Source organism: Capsicum annuum, chromosome 4 (genome assembly GCF_002878395.1).
Source record: "Capsicum annuum cultivar UCD-10X-F1 chromosome 4, UCD10Xv1.1, whole genome shotgun sequence".
NCBI classification, from domain to species: Eukaryota; Viridiplantae; Streptophyta; class Magnoliopsida; order Solanales; family Solanaceae; genus Capsicum; species Capsicum annuum.
The window spans coordinates 9,997,629-10,018,107 of record NC_061114.1 but is presented as its reverse complement, the minus strand read 5'-3'; the positions used below and the strand labels follow the sequence as shown (position 1 = coordinate 10,018,107).

At 33.6% G+C, this 20,479-nt stretch overlaps 2 protein-coding genes across 3 annotated transcripts; one reads left to right on the top strand and one right to left on the bottom strand.

The window, feature by feature from the left end:
- Positions 1-7,250: 7,250 nt before the first annotated feature.
- Positions 7,251-12,943, top strand: LOC107868309 (autophagy-related protein 8C-like). Of its 2 annotated transcripts, XM_016714970.2 has the most exons (6): positions 7,251-7,467; positions 8,255-8,317; positions 11,379-11,434; positions 11,516-11,568; positions 12,361-12,479; positions 12,685-12,943. In XM_016714970.2, exons 2-6 carry the CDS (start codon positions 8,281-8,283, stop codon positions 12,789-12,791), a joined length of 372 nt encoding a protein of 123 aa, XP_016570456.1. In that variant the 5' UTR covers positions 7,251-7,467; positions 8,255-8,280; the 3' UTR covers positions 12,792-12,943. The 2 variants fall into 2 exon arrangements, with proteins under 2 accessions (XP_016570456.1, XP_016570455.2); XM_016714969.2 differs by lacking the exon at positions 7,251-7,467 and having other exon boundaries at positions 8,203-8,317.
- A 511-nt stretch (positions 12,944-13,454) lies between these two features.
- LOC107868308 (CRM-domain containing factor CFM9, mitochondrial) lies at positions 13,455-19,200 on the bottom strand. Its single transcript, XM_016714968.2, has 4 exons — positions 18,909-19,200; positions 17,802-18,069; positions 15,734-16,135; positions 13,455-15,222 (listed from the first exon to the last, which is right to left on the bottom strand). Exons 1-4 carry the CDS (start codon positions 18,986-18,988, stop codon positions 14,206-14,208), a joined length of 1,767 nt encoding a protein of 588 aa, XP_016570454.2. The 5' UTR covers positions 18,989-19,200; the 3' UTR covers positions 13,455-14,205.
- Between the last annotated feature and the right edge of the window lie 1,279 nt (positions 19,201-20,479).

Genomic DNA, 20,479 nt, shown 5'->3' with positions numbered 1-20,479 from the left:
TAGCGAACGAGATATGATAAAGTTGTCTCTATAAGTTACAGACTTACAGGTTCGAGCCATGATATCCATTATTAATGTTTGCATTGGGGTTGGGGTTGCAATTGTAAATTGTCATTTTTAGTATTATGGTCTTTTTTATTGCGAACGAGCTATGGTAAAGTTGTCTCTATAGGTTACAGACTTACAGGTTCGAGCCATGATATCCGTTATTAATGTTTGCAATGCGGGAGGGGGGGAGGGGGTGGGGGGGGGAGGTTTCAATTGTAAATTGTCATTTTTAGTATTATGGTCTTTTTTATTAGCGAACGAGCTATGGTAATGGTAAAGTTGTCTATATAGGTTACAGGTTTGACCCATGATATCTGCTATTAATGTTTGCATCAAGGTAGGTGGCCTACTCTCTTGTGGTGCAACTCTTCGTTGGCCCTATATGAACGCGTGATGTTTTGTGTTCTGAGCTGTCTTTTTAATGTTTTGTGTGAAGGTGTTGGATAGATCTTAGTAAAGTGAGGAATGCCAACTTAACCAAGACTGGTTTTTTGGAGTAAAATCACATCAACAACAACATGGGGGCAGGGGTGGGGGTGGGGGTGGGGGGCAATTGTAAATTGTCATTTTTAGTATTGTGATCTTTTTTAATTAGCGAACGAGCTATGGTAAAATTGTCTCTATTGGTTACAGGTTCAAGTTATGATATCCGCCATTGATGTTTGAGTCGGGTAGGTGGCCTACTCTCTCGTGGTGCAACTCTTTGTTGGACCTGTGTGAACCCGTGATGTTTTGTGTTTCGAGCTGTCTTTTTAATGTTTTGTGTGAAGGCGTTGGAAGGACACTTGAGGGAAGAGATCTTAGTAAAGTGAGGAATGCCATCATTTTTAGCTATATGGTCTTATTTATTAGTGAATGGGAGCCTTCGAGGCTCGAGCTATTGTAAAGTTGTCTTTCATAGATTACATATTCGAGCTGTGATATCAATCACTGGCTTTTGCGTCAGAGTAGGTCGTCTATTCTCTTGTGGTGCAACTCTTTATTGGAGTCATGTGATATCCGCTATTAATATTCACGTCAGGATAGTAGGTTGTCTACTCTCTTGTGGTGTAACTCTTCGCTTACATGAACGCGTGATGTTTTGTGTTTCGAGTTGTCTTTTTAATTTAATGATTTTCCTTATAAGCAAGGCAAATATCACCCCTAGTTGGACAAGTGAATTTTGAATATTACAAATAGTTAAGCATCCAATTATTTCATATTTTTCTTTCTTACTTTGGTTTACTTCTCTTTTTTCTTACTTTCCCAAATTTAATTTGTATATATATGCCATAATAGGCCCAAAGATTCTTGAAGAATGATCTTTATGTTAGTGTTAATGATAATACTGTGGAAGAAGATGAAGATTGTCAATGTCATTTTCAGTTATATGATCTTCCTTATTAGCAGCAACGGAGAAGTCTTGAAGCAACAGTAGAGTTATTTTTGTATGACGACATATAGTGGCGAAGCCAAAATATCATTGAGGGGTTTAGAAGTAAATATACGAACTAGTCGAAGGAGATTCTATCTACTATTTATGCATAAAAAATATTTTTAACTATGTAAAAATAGTATAAAACCAGTATAATTTTTCGTTGAAGAGGGGTTCGGATAGACCCCTGGAGCAAAGGTGGCTCCGCCACTGACAATATATGCATATGCAATAGCAGGGGCGGAGCCAGCCTTCTGTTCGGGGGTTCAGCCGAACCACCTTCGACGGAAAAATATACTATTTATATATGATTAAAATTATTTTTAATGTGGTTATAGTAGGTGTTCTTTGAATATGGAATCCCCTTAGTTGAAATCCTAAGTTTTCTTTGAATATGGAACCCCCTTCGTTGAAATTCTGGCTCTGCCTCTGTGCAATAGGTTCGAGTCATGGAATCAATTAATGGTAAATTATATTATTGAAAGTGAATGGAAAATAAAGGGGAAAAAAATGGAGAAAAGTGAAATGCTATTTTGCTTTATGAAAGAAGCATTTCTAGCTACTACATTGACGAAGGGAAAAAAACTTTCAAATGCTTAAATATATAGAAGTGCTTCTTCAAGTTGTTAGTGAGTTGAGAAGACTCGCTTGGCTCAACTTCATATTAAAATTCGGATTTAAAAAATAATCGATCGAGAGATTTATTTATTTATTGGGACAAAATCTATTTAAACTTAATTGTTTAACAAATTATTTAATCCAAAAATCTGACCCAATTATTTTCTTTATATGTTGCTTTATAAGGTGATGTGTCGGACGTACAAGCAATGCACACCGAAGAGATGCGACTCTTTAGTACACTATTTAATTTTAGTGTGCGGAAGGATGTGCGGCCGCACAAGGCCATGTCAAGATGGTCATCTTTGTGGTTCAGTTGTGTGTTTGAAGTGCGGCCACACAAGGTAATGCACGGACTGCACATGCTTCGCCCATCCGACCCAGTTCAACTTTTAGAAATAATTGCTTCTGTTTTTTTCAAGTAGTATCTGTATGCTATACATATCTGATACTTCATCAAATATTGAGTATGAATTTTTTAAGTTTTTCTACTCTTCTTCTTTAAAAAACTCAAGCGTGATTTGATGTCGTTGTGTGAGTTCATCTTTCCAGACCAGCTCACATAAGTTATTCAAATTATTTCAACTTTCCAGACCAAATGTACTTATTTGTATACCTTGCACGGGCTCAACAAATACCCTTTAAAAAATTATTTTAATTATTGTGATTTATAATATTTTTTAAAAAATATATAATATGTTGTTTTTTTAGATATTTTAAGTTATTAACTATTGTAATGTATAATATTTTTTTATGTAATTTCCAAATAATATATATCGCTCTCGTTGTCCAAACTTTTGTGTCATTGATAGTCAATTACATTTTTAAAAATAATTTAAGTTTGAAATTATTGTGATGTCTAATATTTTTTTCTTCTATTCCAATTTAAGTGTCATAATGCTTAAATGACGATAATAATTAATTATGTGGGATATAGTAAGGTTGCGATTGATGCAGTGAAGCAGACATGTATTAATGGCTCACAACAACTAATTAGAAGTAATGTAACAAAAGTACTATAAAAAATACTTGTGAATTTTTTTTGAAGTGGATCTTGTATAAGACGTCAAGTTAATTTAAAACATCAAGAGTTAATTTATCATTTTATATCTATTTTACCTTTTTTATCAAATATTATTAATTGACAAAATACGTAAATGGTCATAATAATTAATTAAGAGTGACATAGTAAAATCACGATTGAAACAGCGAAGCAGACATGTCTAAATAGAAGTGTTATAACAAAATTACTATACAAAAATACTTGCGCAAAAAAAATTAAATGGGCCTCATAGAAAACGTCAGGTAAATTTAATATTAAATATTATTAATTTTTAATACTTAGATGACTTTATAATAATTTTTTAATATTAATCTTTTAGTATTTAGATGATTTATAATAATTGACTATGGGTGATATAGTCAAATTATGGTGAAGCAGCTTAAGCAGACATATCATTAATATCTATTTGACTTTTTTATTATATATTATTAATTTTCTAATACATAAATAACTTATAATAATTAATTAGAGATGGCATAATAAAATCACAAAGAAAGCAGCTTATGAAATAAGTAGGAGAAGAAGATATATTGACGGAGACAATTGAAGCAGTTGAAGCAGAAATGTCATAAATACCTATTTTATTTTTTATTAAATATTATTAATTTTTAGTATGTGAATAACTTATAATAATTAATTAGGGGTGATAAAATAAAATCAAGTACTAATTAAAATTGATATAGCAAAATTACTATAAAAAATATTTGTGATTTTTTTTTAAGTGGACCTCATATAAGTCGTCAAGTTCATTTAAAATATCAATAGTAAATTTATCATTTCATATTATTTTTTATATTTTCTATCAAATATATATGTTTTAATACTCAAATGATACAGAATAATTAATTAAGAGCGATATCTAATGAAGCTACGATTGAAGCAGCCGAAGCAAACACATCATAAATGTCTATTATACTTTTTTTATTAAATATTATTAATTTTTTAATACATAAATGACCTATAATAATTAATTAGAGCTAATATAGTAAAATCACGAAGTAAGCAGCTGAAGAAGAAGCAGGCAGGAGAAGCAGATATGTTGACGGAGAGCTGTCTGCTTCTCCTGCCCTTTCCTTATCATTAGAGAGTAACTAGTTATTGCCCGGGCCCAACAAATATTTTTAAGAAAATTTATTTTAATTATTGTGATTTATAATATTTTTTTAAAATATATAATAAATTTTTTATAGATATTTTAAGCCGTTAATTATTGTAATTTATAATATTTTTTATGTCATTTTCAAATAATATATATCACTTTCGTTGTTCAAACTTTTGTGGCATTAATAGTCAATCACATTTTTAAAAATAATTTATGTTTTAAATTATTGTGATGTATAATATTTTTTTTTATATTCCAATTTAAGTGTCATAATGCTTAGATAAACATAATAATTAATTATGAGTGATATGGTAAAGTTACGATTAAAGCAGCGAAGCGGACATGTCTTAATGACTCACAACAACTAATTAGAAGTGATATAAAAAAATTACTATAAAAAATATTTGTAAATTTTTTTAATTAACTTATCATTTTATATCTATTTTACTTTTTTTTTATCAAATATTATTAATTGATACAATGCTCAAATATTCATAATAATTAGGGGAAATAACAGAGACTACACTTCAAATTAAACTATTTCCATGAAAATGGCCATGAAATTTAAATTTTAATTTCTAGCTATTTCAACTTACTGACTTGTTCTATATCGTTTCTACACACCTTCTATACAGTTTCTATACATATCCTATGCATATAAATATTCTATATGAAAATTTTACAGTTTTGACACACAATTTATACAATAACTGTACATTATTCTTACACGTTTTATACAACAATTATATAATTTTCATACACTTTCTATATATTTTATACATATACAAATTTGATAGAACTATACAATTTCTATACATATATTTTATATAGATACATATTCTATTTAACAATTATATTATTTTTATATAATTTAATTATAATTTTTAAACAATAAAAAAAAGTAGAATATCTGATCAGTTAAAAACTTTATAGCAAAAAAAATTAAAATATTTTTAAAAGGGCCGAATTGTCCAAGTTGAATACTGTATCAGTATTGTATATAGACTGTATCAGTATTGTATATGAACTGTATATGGAATACGTAGGCCAAAATGATCCAAATTAGAACATGACTAAAAAGCGAAAATAGGGCCACTTTTTGAAAAGTTTTCAAATTTCGGCAATTAGGTTTAAAAAGTGTTATAGAGTGTCCTTTTTCCTAATAATTAATTAGGAGTGACATAGTAAAATCAAGATTAAAACAACGAAACAAATATGTCTAATTAGAAGTGATACAACAAAATAATTATAAAAAATACTTGCGAAAAAAATAAATGGTTCTCATATAAAATGTCAAGTAAATTTAATATTAAATATTATTAATTTTTTAATACTTAGATGAATTTATAATAATTTTTTAATATTTAAATGATTTATAATAATTAATTATGGGTGATAGAGTCAAATTATGAATGAAACAACTGAAGCAAACATATCATAAATATCTATTTTAATTTTTTACTAAATATTATTAATTTTCTAATATATAAATAACTTATAATAATTAAGTAGAGATGGTATAATAAAAAATTACAGAGGAAGTAACTTATGAAGCAGTCAGGAGAAACAGGTATGTTGACGGAGACCTGCCTGCTTCTCCTTGCCATTCCCTTTTATTAGAGAGTAATTTTACATTTTTATTATATATTATTAATTTTCTAATACATAAATAACTTATAATAATTAATTAGAGATGACATAATAAAATTACAGAGTAAGCAGCTTATGAAATAAGCAGGAGAAGCAGACATATTGACGGAGATAATTGAAGCAGTTGAAGCAGAAATGTCATAAATGCCTATTTTACTTTTTTATTTATTAAATGTTATTAATTTTTAATCTGTGAATAACATATTATAATTAATTAGGGTGATATAATAAAATCAAGTACTAATTAAAAGTGATATAGCAAAATTACTATAAAAAATATTTGTAATTTTTATTTTAAGTGGACCTCATATAAGTCGTCAAGTTCATTTAAAATATCAATAGTTAATTTATCATTTCATATTATTTTTTACCTTTTCTATCAAATATTATTATTTTTTAATACTCAGATGACACATAATAATTAATTAAGAGCGATATTTAATGAAGCTACGATTGAAGCAGCCGAAGCAAACACATCATAAATGTTTATATTAATTTTTTATTAAATATTATTAATTTTTTAATACATAAATGACCTATAATAATTAATTAGAGGTGATATAGTAACACCACGAAACAAGCAGCTGAAAAAGATGCAGACATGTTGACGGAAAGTTGCCTGTTTCTCCTGCCCTTTAGTTAATTTATCATTTCATATTATTTTTTACCTTTTCTATCAAATATTATTATTTTTTAATACTCAGATGACACATAATAATTAATTTAGAGCGATATTTAATGAAGCTACGATTGAAGCAGTTGAAGCAAATACGTTATAAATGTCTATATTACTTTTTTATTAAATATTATTAATTTTTTAATATATAAATAATTTATAATAATTAATTAGAGGTGATATAGTAAAACCGCGGAACAAGCAGCTGAAGAAGAAACAAGTATGCTGACGGAGAGCTGCCTGCTTCTCTTGCCCTTTCCCTCTTATTATAGAGTAATATAATGTTTAACAAAAATTAGAAGTGCTTATTTTCAAAAGGTGATGTGTTTGATCAAGTTTTTATAGAAAAATAAGTGTTTTTAGAGAGTAACAGAAAAAGTTGTTTCACACCCAAAGTGCTTTTGAAATAATTATTTTTCAAAATAAATTGATTTCAAAATTTTGGTCAAACAAACTATTAGTTTTAGTTGATGTAATGCTAAGAATTTGTATAAAATTGAACAAATAGACATATACGTTCTATATGACGTCCAATATGATAATATCACGTCTTACGTGGCGTGCTATGTATATTATACCATGTCGGGTGAACGCGTATACTTATTCAACTTTATATACAAATTTACATGCCTTTTTTTTTTGTTCAAATTAACTAAGGATTAAGGAATTCATTAGATTCTTTCCTTAAACTTGTTGCTAAGGAAATTCTAAATCAAAAAGGCCAAGTCCGATCGTTCACACAAACCAAACGACGCCGTTTTAACCACTTCACTCACCTCAACGACGTCGCCTATAACGCCTCACGAAATATATAAATATATAAATACAAATAATAATTAGACATAAATAATTCGTAACTCCAAAAAATAACCTAATTTTTTTTCTGGTGAATTCTGGTAATTTTTGTTCCGAATTAGTTCTTGAATTTTTATGTGAAAAAATTTACAATATTTTCAGCAAAAAAAATAAAACCCTAATTTTTTTCTGTTGAATTCTGGTAATTTTTGTTCCAAATTAGTCCTTGAATATTTTTTCAATAGTTTCGTTGAATTTCTTTGTTTTCTTTTGCGTGAATTGCTTTTTTTCCTGCTGATTTTCAACTACTTTGTTGGAAATTACACAAAGTGTTTTTGAGTAAATTTGAAAGGTTCCTTTTGCTTGTATTGTGGGTTTTCTGCTGATTTTCTACACTTTAATACAACTTACATGTGTTTATATTCGTGTGTGTGTGTGCATATATAAATGTGTGTGTGTGTGTTTATTTTGTTGGGTTGAGTGAAATTGCCAATTTTTTGCTGTGATTCTGATGTTTTTTGGATGTTGAAATTTGCTGAAAGAGAAAAGAGTTTGAATTTTGCAATTATCAATTCTTTTTTTTTTTATATGTCAAAAAGAAAAATTACATATTTACATTTCTTGTTTTTTTAGATCATAACTACTTTTTGTTGAATTTCTTTGTTTTCTTGTGTTTTTGGGTAAATTTGAAAGTTACCCTTTTGCTTGAATAAGGTAACTTTCATGTGTTTATATAAGTGTGTGTGTAGGTGTGTGTGTGTTTGAATAAGGTAACTTACATGTGTTTATGTAAGAGTGTGTGTATGTATTCTTCATTTTGTTGGGTTGAGTGAAATTGTCAATTTTTTGCTATGATTCTGATGTTTTTTGGATGTTTTAAATTTGCAGAAAGAGAAAAGAGTTTGAATCTTGAAATGGCTAAGAGTTCTTTCAAGCTTGAACATCCTTTGGGTATGTTTCACATAATCATATTAGGGTTTTTTGCTTTACTTATCATTGTGCCCTTATTTATATTGTTGAATAAATAAAGAGTATGTGGGGTAGAGGTAGGCCGAAGAAATATTTTAGGAAGGTGATCAGTGGCGGAGCCAACATCTTAACTAAGGGGGTTCCAAATCGAAAAAAGTGAATAAAAGAACTAGTCGAAGGGAGTTCAACATCTGCTATATATACATAAAAAATAATTTTAAGCTTGTATAAATAATATAATTTTTCGCCGAAGGGGGTTCCCCTCACTATTAGCTAACTCCGCGCCGGGAGGTGATTAGGCATTGCATGAAGCAGTTGTAGGATGCGGATTAGTTTAGAGGGTTAGTGGGTAAGAGTGCGTGTCCTTACTAATGGGGAGGAGTGCATTGTGTGTAGTTGTGTCTGTGAACCTTGTTCCTACATGACCTGATCAATTCGATCAGGCACTCGCCATCTATTTTCATTGTTCAAATCTTTGACAACATGAAAAAACCAAAAGCTCTGCCCCCCCTCTCTATCTATCCAAGGGATGGAAGGGCAGAGGCCTTTGGTGTCCCCTCCAGTCAAGAATTGGGGAACCACAGTGTTATGCATGTGTTTTGTAGCTTCTTGTTTGTCGTGGTTTGGTGGTGTTGGTGATTTCGAATAGATAGTTTATAGTATTAATCTATGGGTGTCTTGTTTCTTGTATCATTCTGTTGTGTGTTTTGTTTATTATATTGGTGTTTTTCCTGAGTCGAGGGTCTATCGGAAACAACCTCTCTACTTCTAGTGGTGTGGACTGCGTACACTTTACCCATCCCCAGTCCCCACTTTGTGTTGGATATGTTGTAGCAGTTGTTGTTGTTGAAATATGTTTTTAAGTCGTCATTATGATTATGTTTATGTTTATGTTTAAATTGAGTTATTGATAAATAGAGATGGATTTGGGATGTGAAGTTGTAGAGTCAGTCGTATCATACTTAGTAGTATGTGTTTATATATGTGTAGACATAGGCGGAGCCAGGATTTCTTAGTCATGGGTGGTCACCTTTCTTTAATCTAGTGTTGCTACTAATCATGGAAGGGCGCTCCATCAATCTAATTGTATTTGGTTAGAAAACAATTGGTGATTGAGCACCCAATTGTGTCTATTTAGGTCTGCCGTTGATACTTACATATGTGTATTTGAGTGCACCTGCATCCAGGATTCTCACTGAGAAGATTCGAAAAATAAAAATGTAGTGTCTGGGATTTGAACTTAGAACCTCAAGGTGAATTTTCAACCCTCTAAACCTCAGAGCTAACCTTTGGTGAACACCCTCCTTTGTCCCTTAGTTCCGCCCCTCGCTCTATACCCATATCCAAGTACTACATCAACTTATGGCACGTGCTAGGATGCGGGCAATCTAGTGATGTTTATGTTTTGTAGCCTCTTTGTTACATCGTATCTATTTGAATATTTTTATATGCCTTTTTGACGTCAAGTTAATTAACTACAGCTAAATATTTGGTAGAGCAACAACCAGATGGCAATGAAGTTAATGAGCTGAGCTGTGTCCTATTCATGATCTGATTTTTGTTTGGGGGTGGGGGGTGGGGTGGGGGGGTTATGTTCTGTTCCTTGTCTACTTGTAGCTAAGAATATTCTGGTGCAGGAATTCTGTAGCTGCTTCATATGCATGAAATTAGCATCTGCTGTTCTTATCGTTATCTGCCTTTGCATTGTGGACATCGATATGCTTTTAGAATTTTGTCTTTAGATGTTTTCTATCTAAATCCGTACTTGCGATTGTAACACCCCAACTTAAGGAGTCCCACATCAGCAAAATGCATGAGGGATGCTGGGTATATAAGTAATTAAGCTTTACTCCCTAGTGACGCGTTTTAAAGCCGTGCGGGCCTGGGCCCAAAGTGGACAATAACACTAGTGGGTTGGAGAGTTACAGAGGTCTCTCGGGCCTTGATGGTTCAGGATGCCCGTCGCGGCCAGGGCCCCGGCTCGGGTCGTGACAGCGATGATATCCATTTGTTGAATATTTATACTCCATTCTATTGATGGTGCATCAATAGTGTGCGTGACTTGCTTCTTTGTTGTTTTGCTTGTGCATATTTATACCGAAGAGTAAAAAGCATAATATAGGTGATACCAACTAATTAGGATTAAGGCTTATTTAATCGTTATTGATGCATTTACAACAAATGTGGTGTTTGATTGAGTGGTGGTGTGGTAGTTTGGTTAGAGATTTGTCTATCAGTGTGGGAATTAAAGAACATTTGATTTATCCAATAAACAACCTATTGGTCATTAAAGTGAAATGGGTCCAAATAGAGTGGAATGCGTATAGATGATTGTTTTATCCTAAACCAGTTAGTATGGGATTGTGTCGTCATTCCTTTGTAGTATTTACGCTCATACTTCATGTCTTTAAATTTCTTCTCATTTTCTTTAAATTACTAAAAGTTCAACGCATTATTGCAGATCTAGCTAAAACGTTAACACAATTAAAGTGAATGATTTATATAGAAGACACCAACTAGTTGAGATAAGTGTGGCTTTTACAAAATCTCTAATTTTCCTTAGAAGGCACTATTTAGCATGGGATTAGAATTAACCTTAAGGGGTTGTTTGGTTGGGAATGAGTTATCCCAGGATAATTAATCCCGCGATTAGTTATCCCACCATATATATGAGATAATTTATCTCATCACCATGGTGTAAATAGTGGGATAAATAGTTCCGGTACTAAATAACACCTCACACCAAACATGGGATAAAATAGTCCTTCGTTTTATCCCGGGACTATTTATCCCTTATACCTCACACCAAACGACCCCTAATAGTTTGTGATGCTTTCTTTCTATATAGCTTCTAGAGATGAGATCTGTTACCTGTTCTTATGATTTCTTTTATCTTTTTTCGTCTGAGCATATCCTTGTTTACTTGAGTTAGTAAGTTCCCAGCGTCTCCCTTCCTAAATAAGGCCCGGGAATGAAAAAAAAAAAGGATGAGTTCAATGTGAAACTTTGCTGATGTTTTCAATTACTTGTTTTTTTTTAACAGAGAGGAGGCAGGCAGAATCTTCTCGCATCAGGGAGAAGTATCCCGACAGAATTCCGGTATGATATCTGTTGTTAAAGATCTTGCTCTTAATGGATATGTCAACACTCTTATCCCTCATGGCTACGTTTCCCATTCAGGTGATTGTTGAGAGAGCAGAAAAGAGTGATATCTCTGACATTGATAAGAAGAAGTAAGTTGTTTCTGTTCCTTTCCATGATGATGGTTGTTAATAATCAAGTGCTCAATTGCTCGGACTGTGAAAAAATGTTGTCACACCCCTTGTCGGATCCTCTAATAATGCATTATTTTTGGATGGATCGACATGCATACATTGGCATTTTTGGAGAGTCCGAGCAACATAGGTTTGCAATGGATGTGGATATTAACATGGTAAGTTAGGGGGATATATCGTGTGAGTGCTGCTTGTAATAACAAAATTTCGCAGAATTTGTGTCCAGGAATTGATTAAACAATCAGAGTATTGCGTGGACCGGAAACTGGAAAGTTAATAAGATATGACATTATAATGTATCTTTTTTCATGGTTGATTTAAGATTATGAGTTATCATTATGATGGTGGATTTGCGGTTATGCTGGATACAAGTTTGGGAAATATATCTTGTGAATGCTGCAGTTTTTGTTTTTATTGCATGTATTTTTGCACAGATTTAACAGTCTGTTGACATGAAGGTTGCTGTTATAAATTATATGCTTCTCTATGTAATTCGAATTTCACATATGGTCTTGTACAGTAATTTTTATTATTTTATGGTCCCAAGCTGAGGTTTTGTATCCTAAATACTACATGTTCTTGCATTTTTTGCCAGTATGGATGCCATTTTTCGTCAATTTAGGTGTTTTGGCTATCATTTCCATGGAGATTGTGTGTTGGCGCTAAACTGTCTATTAAGTAGTTTTATTGGTATTGGAGATTAAACAGTCACGCATCAGTATCATTTATTTGTCTTCCGTTGTGACATAGGTACCTCGTTCCAGCTGATTTGACTGTTGGCCAATTTGTTTACGTGGTTCGAAAGAGGATCAATCTCACTGCTGAGAAGGCCATATTTGTCTTTGTCAAGAACATTCTGCCTCCAACTGGTAAGTAGATTAGATCTATGTTGCTCGGACTCTTCAAAAATGTCATCGGGTGCGTGTCGTATCCTTCAAAAATAGTGCATTTTGGAGGATCCGACACGGGTGCAACAACATTTTTTGAGAGTCTGTGCAACTAAGGATTAGATAACTTAAGGTCACGATACTTTTCTGATGACATTTGTCTTGACATATCTCCTTCCTGTTGCAGCTGCTTTGATGTCTGCAATTTACGAGGAAAACAAGGATGAAGACGGGTTCCTTTACATGACATACAGCGGCGAAAATACATTTGGGTTCGTCGAGCTCGGGAATTAATATTTGAAGTTTTAACTATCTGAATTGTAAATCTGCCACTTCTTTAAGTTGTTCATGGATGGTTTAACTGGTAGCTGACTTTTGGTTTTTTCCTCATAAAATGTACAGATGACAAATCTTTGCACTCTTATCCAATTTCTGTTTTATCTTCACTGGGATTGTTGTATGACTTAATACCCCCTTTTTTTTTAATGAATCATTTCGAGACCTCTAGTGCAATTCGTAATCGGAAATGGTCTCTCTACCTCTAAGGTAGTGGTAAGGTTCGTGTTCACTTTACACCCTTTCTAGATCTCACGTCGTGGGGCTATACTGGGTATGTTGTATAGAAGTTGACCAATATCTTCTGCTTCTGCTTCTGTATTATGCTCTAGCAAATAATGGTAACTCAGGATCAGGTTTGCCTGCTTCTGTAGTAAAAAAAATTGACAAGTCACATGCTTCTTTATTAAAGTTTTCTCTTCTTTATTAAAGTTTTCTCCATGTTGTGTACGTCACAAGTTCGATCCGTGGAAGCAGCCACTAATGCTTGCATTAGGGTAAGCGGTTTACGAAGGGTGTGTGGCCCTTCTAACGTGCGATGCTTTGTGCAACAGGCTAGTTGGAACTTTTTTCTTTGGATATGATATCAAGCAGCCTAACAGCAACACAAAGACCATCTAATTTGGTCCGACAAAAGAGTTCTCTTTAATAGTTAAAAAGACTGACCAATTAGTAAAAATAGTAAAACATGCCATGTCAAGTGGCTACACAGTAGTACACATTAATTAATTACAAGCTCGAAACCAGCATATTGCGTTGAGCACTTTAAATACAAATTAAAGAGAATGAATCACAGCTGATATCAAGTATTCAGGTATTGAATTGAGTTCTGGGTATGTTTCCTGTCACATGAACTTACTCAGCATCACCCTTTCCGAAAAGGCCTGCTCCTTTGCCGAATTGAGAAACAGTGGCATTTAGAACCATCAATGCTCCCAAAATCGAATCAGTTTGACGCAATAAGTCGTGAGTCACCTTCTTGATATCTGGAAGTGATGACTGAATGATGTTAAGAACCGGTGGTTCAGTTGATGCACTGCCGTTTGCATTTTCCTTTTTATCACGAGTTGCAAGACCAGATTCAACAAAATCTTCATCTGCATCTTTTCGTGATTGCAACCCAATCTTATTTGACGCGTCAGGATTATCCATCTTTATTTTCACAAGGGCAGGGAGACCAAGTCTTTGAACAACATTTTGATTTGACAGTATAAGTTGCTTATCAAGTTTGGTAACCACACTTGATAGTCCATACCTTTCTTCTTGATTTGTTTGCATAGATCGAGAATCATAAATATCACCAGCCTCAATAGCACTACATGTCTGTCTCAAACGAACGAGCCCTATTTCTATGTCAAAGTTGGCATCCTGGTCAGTCGCTGTCCCAAGTTTCATCCACGTCTTTTGAACTTTTCATCTTCCTATTGCTCTCGGGGGTATCCTCATTTTTCTCCATTTTCCCTTGACCACCGGTCCTAAAGCAATTACCAACCCCTCTTGATGCCCCCGAACCAGGTGCATCCTCTGCATCTGATTTCCATGTTGCTATCTTATCATCCTCCTCGTCACTACTACTTCTATACTCGCTTGGTTTTGTTGAGTTCTGTCCACCCGCATCATCTGAAATCCACATGGCTTCCTCAAGGTCACTTAAACTATCTGAAACAGAACCATCTGTAGCCATCGTTCCCTTCAAATAAGGGTCAAAATTTCTGTATGAACCTCCCTCGTTTTTAGGCCTGTTGCTCTTACCTTTCTGCCATTTCTCTGTTTTATACTTCGGATGCCTGACAGGAGCATTGTACGTGTGGGTATCTGTGTAAACGCTGCTACCATGTCGACCATCATCATCATCCAACTCGCTGTCATCTTCAGATATATCATCTTGCTGATCATCATAATCTATCTTCCTTCCATATGTCTTACTCCCGCCACTTGACCTTCCTCCTGTCTCGTCATCTGATTCATCACTTCCAATCATTCCAGATCTTCTGAATCGACTTCCTATATCTTCTTTGTTCCAATATCTAATCTTCCCCGCTTCTTCTTTCTCTGCTTCTTCTTCGGCTGCCCATTCGTCATCAGCTGCCTTTTCTATCTGAGCTATGAAATCCTCAAGCTCCTCCTGGTCACTGTCTTCAGCTGTTGAATGTTTTTCATTTACACTGCTGTCGTGACCCAACTTAGTACCATAATCCTCCTGAAAGACATATGGGCTTCCTTCTTTTTTATCAATGGCATTGAAGAATGTGGACGCTACTCTCTGGATGCTGGCCCTGGCAACTGGATCATCAGGATTTGTTCCCTTCCTCCTGAGCTCTTGTTCTATTTTCTTTATGTTTAATTTCTGTGATTCTAGTGCTTGTTCAAATCGGGCTTTAAATAATGCCTACAACCAAAGATAACATTGTCAAATAATAAGTGTGTGCTCATCAACCAAACAATGTTCAAATTTCAGTCCTACGCGAGTTGCAGAAAATCCAGCTCATTACAAACAAAAGGAATCGAAAGAGTTCACAGTTAACATAGATCAACAAAATTTCAATACTAATTTCAAAATGAATACGGTCAACAAATTTTCAACAGATAAGACATGCCTTTTACCCATTACACTACTTTCACATGCAACAGAATTGAACTTCAGTTGGACTGAATACAACAAATGGACCTGGAGTACATGCAAAATATTGATGATTTCTTATGATTTATAGCTCCTGATAGTTTTACATCATATGCGTGCATGAAACACAGACAGAACCTATGTTGCCTCGAGCAAATAAAAAATTAAGGGGTTAAAAGAAACATATACCAATTCATCAGTACAATTTAATAGTAGTCCCTTACAGAAGCAATGGATTGACTGGCAATGGAAAAGGAAAAAAAGGAAATTTGCAACTCACCTTCCTTTTTGTAAGTGTGTTGATAGGTATCAAATTCTTTGGCTGGCGGTAGTTTCTGCCACGAAACATAATAATCGTTTTCACATTATGTATGTTAACCACAATTCCACCACTTAGTCGAGAGAGCATTGAAGCCATCTCCTTAATTTTTTCTTTAGGGAAGTTATCACAACAAACTTGCACAGTCTCATGAAACTTCCAGTGGAGGTGCATATTTTGGACAACTCCTCCAAAGACTCCACGAACACCAACAGGGACATAATTTTTATTCCTGAAACCTATCTTCTTATACGCTTGCAGTTGCTCAGGAGTCAAAAGCTCAGGATCATGCCGCGGAGAAGGTAACTCTGGTAGCTCATATTTTTTCAGCTTTTGAAGTAGCAAGGCCACTTTTTTCTTTGCCTACATTAGTAAAGGAAGTGAGAAGTTTGAGTTGGATGAAATAGGTGTTCTTGAATATTGAGTAGATATAACAAAAACACAGCAAACTAAAATATGACAGATGAAACTAGACGTGAAAACATGAAACACACAAAATACGACAGCAGATGCAGGATGGCACGCTTAGCTGCATTGTTGAGAATACTCAAAACAAAAGGTTATGCACCAATTGCTAGCCATATAGACATAAGAAACAGAATAGGCGTCTGACTTTTGAACATACTGATGAATGGTAACAAGTTGGAACACGGTAGGGTAGAATGGCATGCAGAAATTTTTTTTAAAATGTTTGGTATGTAAATGTAAAAAATGAAGTTTGGCATAAGAGCATTTCAAGTCAAAGGACTTTGGAAGCGGCTGTTCAACTTGATATCTTTAAGAGTTTGAGGTGTGTTCAACAAAAGCCAGAACAATTTGACAACTACAGAAGTCCTCATCATTACCCTCAGCACTATTAAAGTGACTTAAAGCATGTACTCCAAATGGATTACGAGTGCTTGCGAAGTTACAAAGTGCAACAAAGCCTGGAGCAAGATGTTCTTTGCCAACAACATTTTCTCACTGGAAGTTTTTAATATGCAACAAATTCTGGAGCATCAATATCACCGTAGTAATTTGATATTCTGTTTTCTTAAACCAAAAGCCAACCAGGTATTGTGCACAGCCGACTTGAGCTCATTATAAGTTTGAACGTTCCGGGTTGAAAATTACATTCCGGCTGGAGACATAATCAACCAAATAAGCAAACATGAAGGAACTAAAGCACGCCCACCTGTGAACCAATTGACTTGTGTTGTGCTAGTCTAATCTAATTATAAATAAAGGAAATGCCCGACCCCAGCAAGACGCAGCAATTTGATGCACCTCTAGACGAAGAAACTTTTACTCAACAGCATCACCACAAACACACAAGCAGCAAAGCACAATTTGCTAAGAAACAAAATGGCACATTAATGGCCAAACTTGAGAAATATCACCAACATATTATAAAGAAAAATATAGTTCTTTTCTTCCTTATGAAATGTTTATTATCGCTAGAGACGCTAATAGACCCAAATGTCAGAAAAAGTATTTGTATACACGAAAAGTGAAGCAAAAACATTTCTTTCTTGAAGAGGAAATTTGAAGTTTAACAGGAAAGAGTAAAATCTGTGATCACTGCCAGTGAAAAAAAGGGAAGCCAGGTGCACTTAAGCTCCCGCTATGCACATGATCCGGGGAAGTTTCCGACCACAAGGGTCTATTGTAAACAGCCTTACCTTGCATTTCGGCAAGAGGCTGTTTCCAAGGCTTGAACCCGTGATCTCCTCGTCACGAGGGGCGGAGTCACCTTTCATCCTGAGGGTCATCCGAACCCCCTTCGATGGAAAATTAGACTATTTAAACATAAAGGGCAACCCAGGGCACTAAAACTCCTGCTATATGCAGGGTCCGGGGAAGGGCCCCACCACAAAGGTGTATTGTACGCAGCCTTACCTTTGCATTGCTGCCAGAGGCTGTTTCTAAGGCTTGAACCTATGACCTCCTGGTCACATGGCAGCAACTTTACCAGTTACTCCAAGGCTTCCCTGCATCATTGCCAATGATAAATCTTCAATGTAAATAATTAAGGAACAACTGGACCTACTCTTCTGAGATTATAAATTAATCGTTCTTCATCGGTCATAAGCTTCAACTTTAATTTCTTAGACCTTCGAATCTCTCTTAAGGTTTTGCTCGACTCATTTTGCATTCTCGCTGCCACTCTGCTCCTCATGCTTTTCCCCCCTGACATCCACCGCACCCCTCCTACATTCCACACATTCGTAGAAGGAACTTCTTCTACATATTTGACCGGAGACATCATATTCACCGAATCATCGTATCTCCTCAGAATCACAGCATTCCTGCATTGTCTATAGCAAAAAAAGAAAAATGAAAATACAGCGCTAAATTTGTGCATTTAAGTACGCGTCAATCTCAACCAAATCAGTTAGCTCGATAGTAATATAAATTTAGTTTTGTAAAACAGATAAAGGTCCAATTTCTTCAAACTTAAAGGACAGAGACAAAAAAACTGAAAATACAGCGCTGAATTTGTGCATTCAAGTACGCGTCAACCTCAACCAAATCAGTTAGGTCGACAGTAAAATTGATTTTATCTTGTAAAACAGATAAAGGTCCGATTACTTCAAAATTAAAGGAAAAGAGACAAAAAAATTGAAAATACAGCGCTGAATTTGTGCATATTCAAGTACGCATCAACCTCAAACCAAATCAGTTAGCTCGATAGTAAAATAAATTTTGTCTTGTAGAACAGATAAAGGTCCGATTTCTCAGAGACAAAAACTGAAAATGCAGCGCTAAATTTGTGCATTCAAGTACGCATCAATCTCAAACCAAATCAGTTAGCTCGATAGTAATAGAGATTTTGTCTATAAAGGTTCAATTTCTTCAAAATTATGGGAAAGAGACAAAAAATAAAATTGAAATACACTGCTGAATTTTGTGCATTCAAGTATGCCTCAAACTCAACCAAACCAGTTAGCTCGATAGTAAAATTAATATTGTCTTGTAAAACAGGTAAAGGTTTGATTTCTTCAAAATTAAATCAGTTATCTTCAAAATTAATAGACAAAAAAATTAAAAATACTTTTATCTCAACCAAATCAGTTAGCTCTACAGTAAAATAAATTTTATCTTGTAAAACACATAAAGGTCAGATTTTCATCAAAAGGAAAGAGGCAATACATACTGCAACGGAGTGTGACAAAATAGAGAGACGAGTGCTCTGACAGAGCGACAATTTTGTTGAGTATATCTCCAAACCATCATGACGACGACGACGACGCCACTGCACAAATAGCTTTACCAATAACTTTCCAGGGTGTTGAATAAAGGTTGAATTAGAAATAGAAGGTAGAAGAAGCTCAACAAATTCAGCAAACAGAGAACACACAGTCTGTTTGCTGTGGCAATCTGCGGCTCCAATGCAGGTAGGGGAGTCGCAATTTGGGCGGGTGGTTAAGATAACCCAATTCCCATTCAAAATGGGTTGGGCCCAAACGGGTTATAACTAAGAATGGGCGTTCGGTATTTTTATATTTTGGGTTCGGTAATTCGATAATCGATATTTGCAAATAGATACTACATATCATACTTATAAACATTGATTTGGTAATCGGTAAACTAAACTTTGGTTTGGTACGATTTTGGGTAATACCATATTAAAGTTGAAAATGTCCAAATGTACGTTTAAACTTCAAAAAGTATATTTAATAAAAACTCTATTTCGTATTCCTTTTGTTGTTTTTTACGAATATATTACCAAGTTCCAAGAGATTCTTTAGGATTGACTAATACTATTGTCTATTGAATTGGTTGCACATATCGTATTATATATATATATATATATATATATATATATATAAAATTCAATATTCGGTAAATACTGAATACCAAACGGTATTAATATCTTTTACCAAGCCAATTTTGAATATCGAAATATTAAAATTTTACTCCCAAATATCATACCAAATACCGAATTACCGAATACCAATTACCAAATTTCTCAGTTCGATTCGGTAATTCAATTTTTAGTATTTTATGCCCAGCCATAGTTATAACTCAACTCACTCAATTTTTATTAAGGTTTTAATAATTTTATTTATTTATTTAATTATAAATTTTTAGTATAAAATAAAATAATTTTTAAACTTTATTACAATTCTGTATAGCATATCAAATTAAAAAAAGTCTTTTAAAAATATTTTAACAAGATTTATCAAAAATCAATTTGGGTTATATATCAGTCTGGATTTTAATAGATTGAAACGGATTGAATTGAGATAGAGTAAGCTAGTATAATCGAATGAGTGAGAATGTTGTACTTTCTTCACATAACCTGAGAATGTTGTACTTTCTTCACATAACCTATTTTTTCGTTCGTATTACTATTATCTATAAGCGTGAGTGACAGCTGAACAGGTAGCTACAAGCAGGCAGCTGACGGTCGACATGTTTGCTTCTAGCTGCCTGTTTGCTTCGTGATTTTACTATTTTATTCCTAATTAATTATTATATGATATTTAAAAAAAAAAAAAAAGTATTATAAATATTTATAAAATAAAATAGACATTTATGACATGATTGTTTCAGCTGCTTCAACTGAAATTTTACTATATGATCCATAATAAATTATTATGAGTCATCCAAGTATTTAAAAATTATAAATATTTATTCTAAAAAAAAATTATAAATATTTATAAAATAAAATAGACATTTATGACATGGTTGTTTCAGCTGCTTCAACTGCAATTTTACTAT

Excerpts from the sequence above, each read along its gene's own strand:
- LOC107868309 (XM_016714969.2), top strand. The coding sequence starts at position 8,218 with ATGATTCTGATGTTTTTTGGATGTTTTAAATTTGCAGAAAGAGAAAAG. Across the intron at positions 8,318-11,378 it reads CAAGCTTGAACATCCTTTGG|AGAGGAGGCAGGCAGAATCT; the intron begins GTATGTTTCACA and ends TTTTTTTAACAG. Across the intron at positions 11,569-12,360 it reads TCTGACATTGATAAGAAGAA|GTACCTCGTTCCAGCTGATT; the intron begins GTAAGTTGTTTC and ends GTTGTGACATAG.
- LOC107868308 (XM_016714968.2), bottom strand. The coding sequence starts at position 18,988 with ATGATGGTTTGGAGATATACTCAACAAAATTGTCGCTCTGTCAGAGCA. Across the intron at positions 16,136-17,801 it reads TAATTTATAATCTCAGAAGA|GCAAAGAAAAAAGTGGCCTT; the intron begins GTAGGTCCAGTT and ends TTACTAATGTAG. Across the intron at positions 15,223-15,733 it reads ACACACTTACAAAAAGGAAG|GCATTATTTAAAGCCCGATT; the intron begins GTGAGTTGCAAA and ends CTTTGGTTGTAG.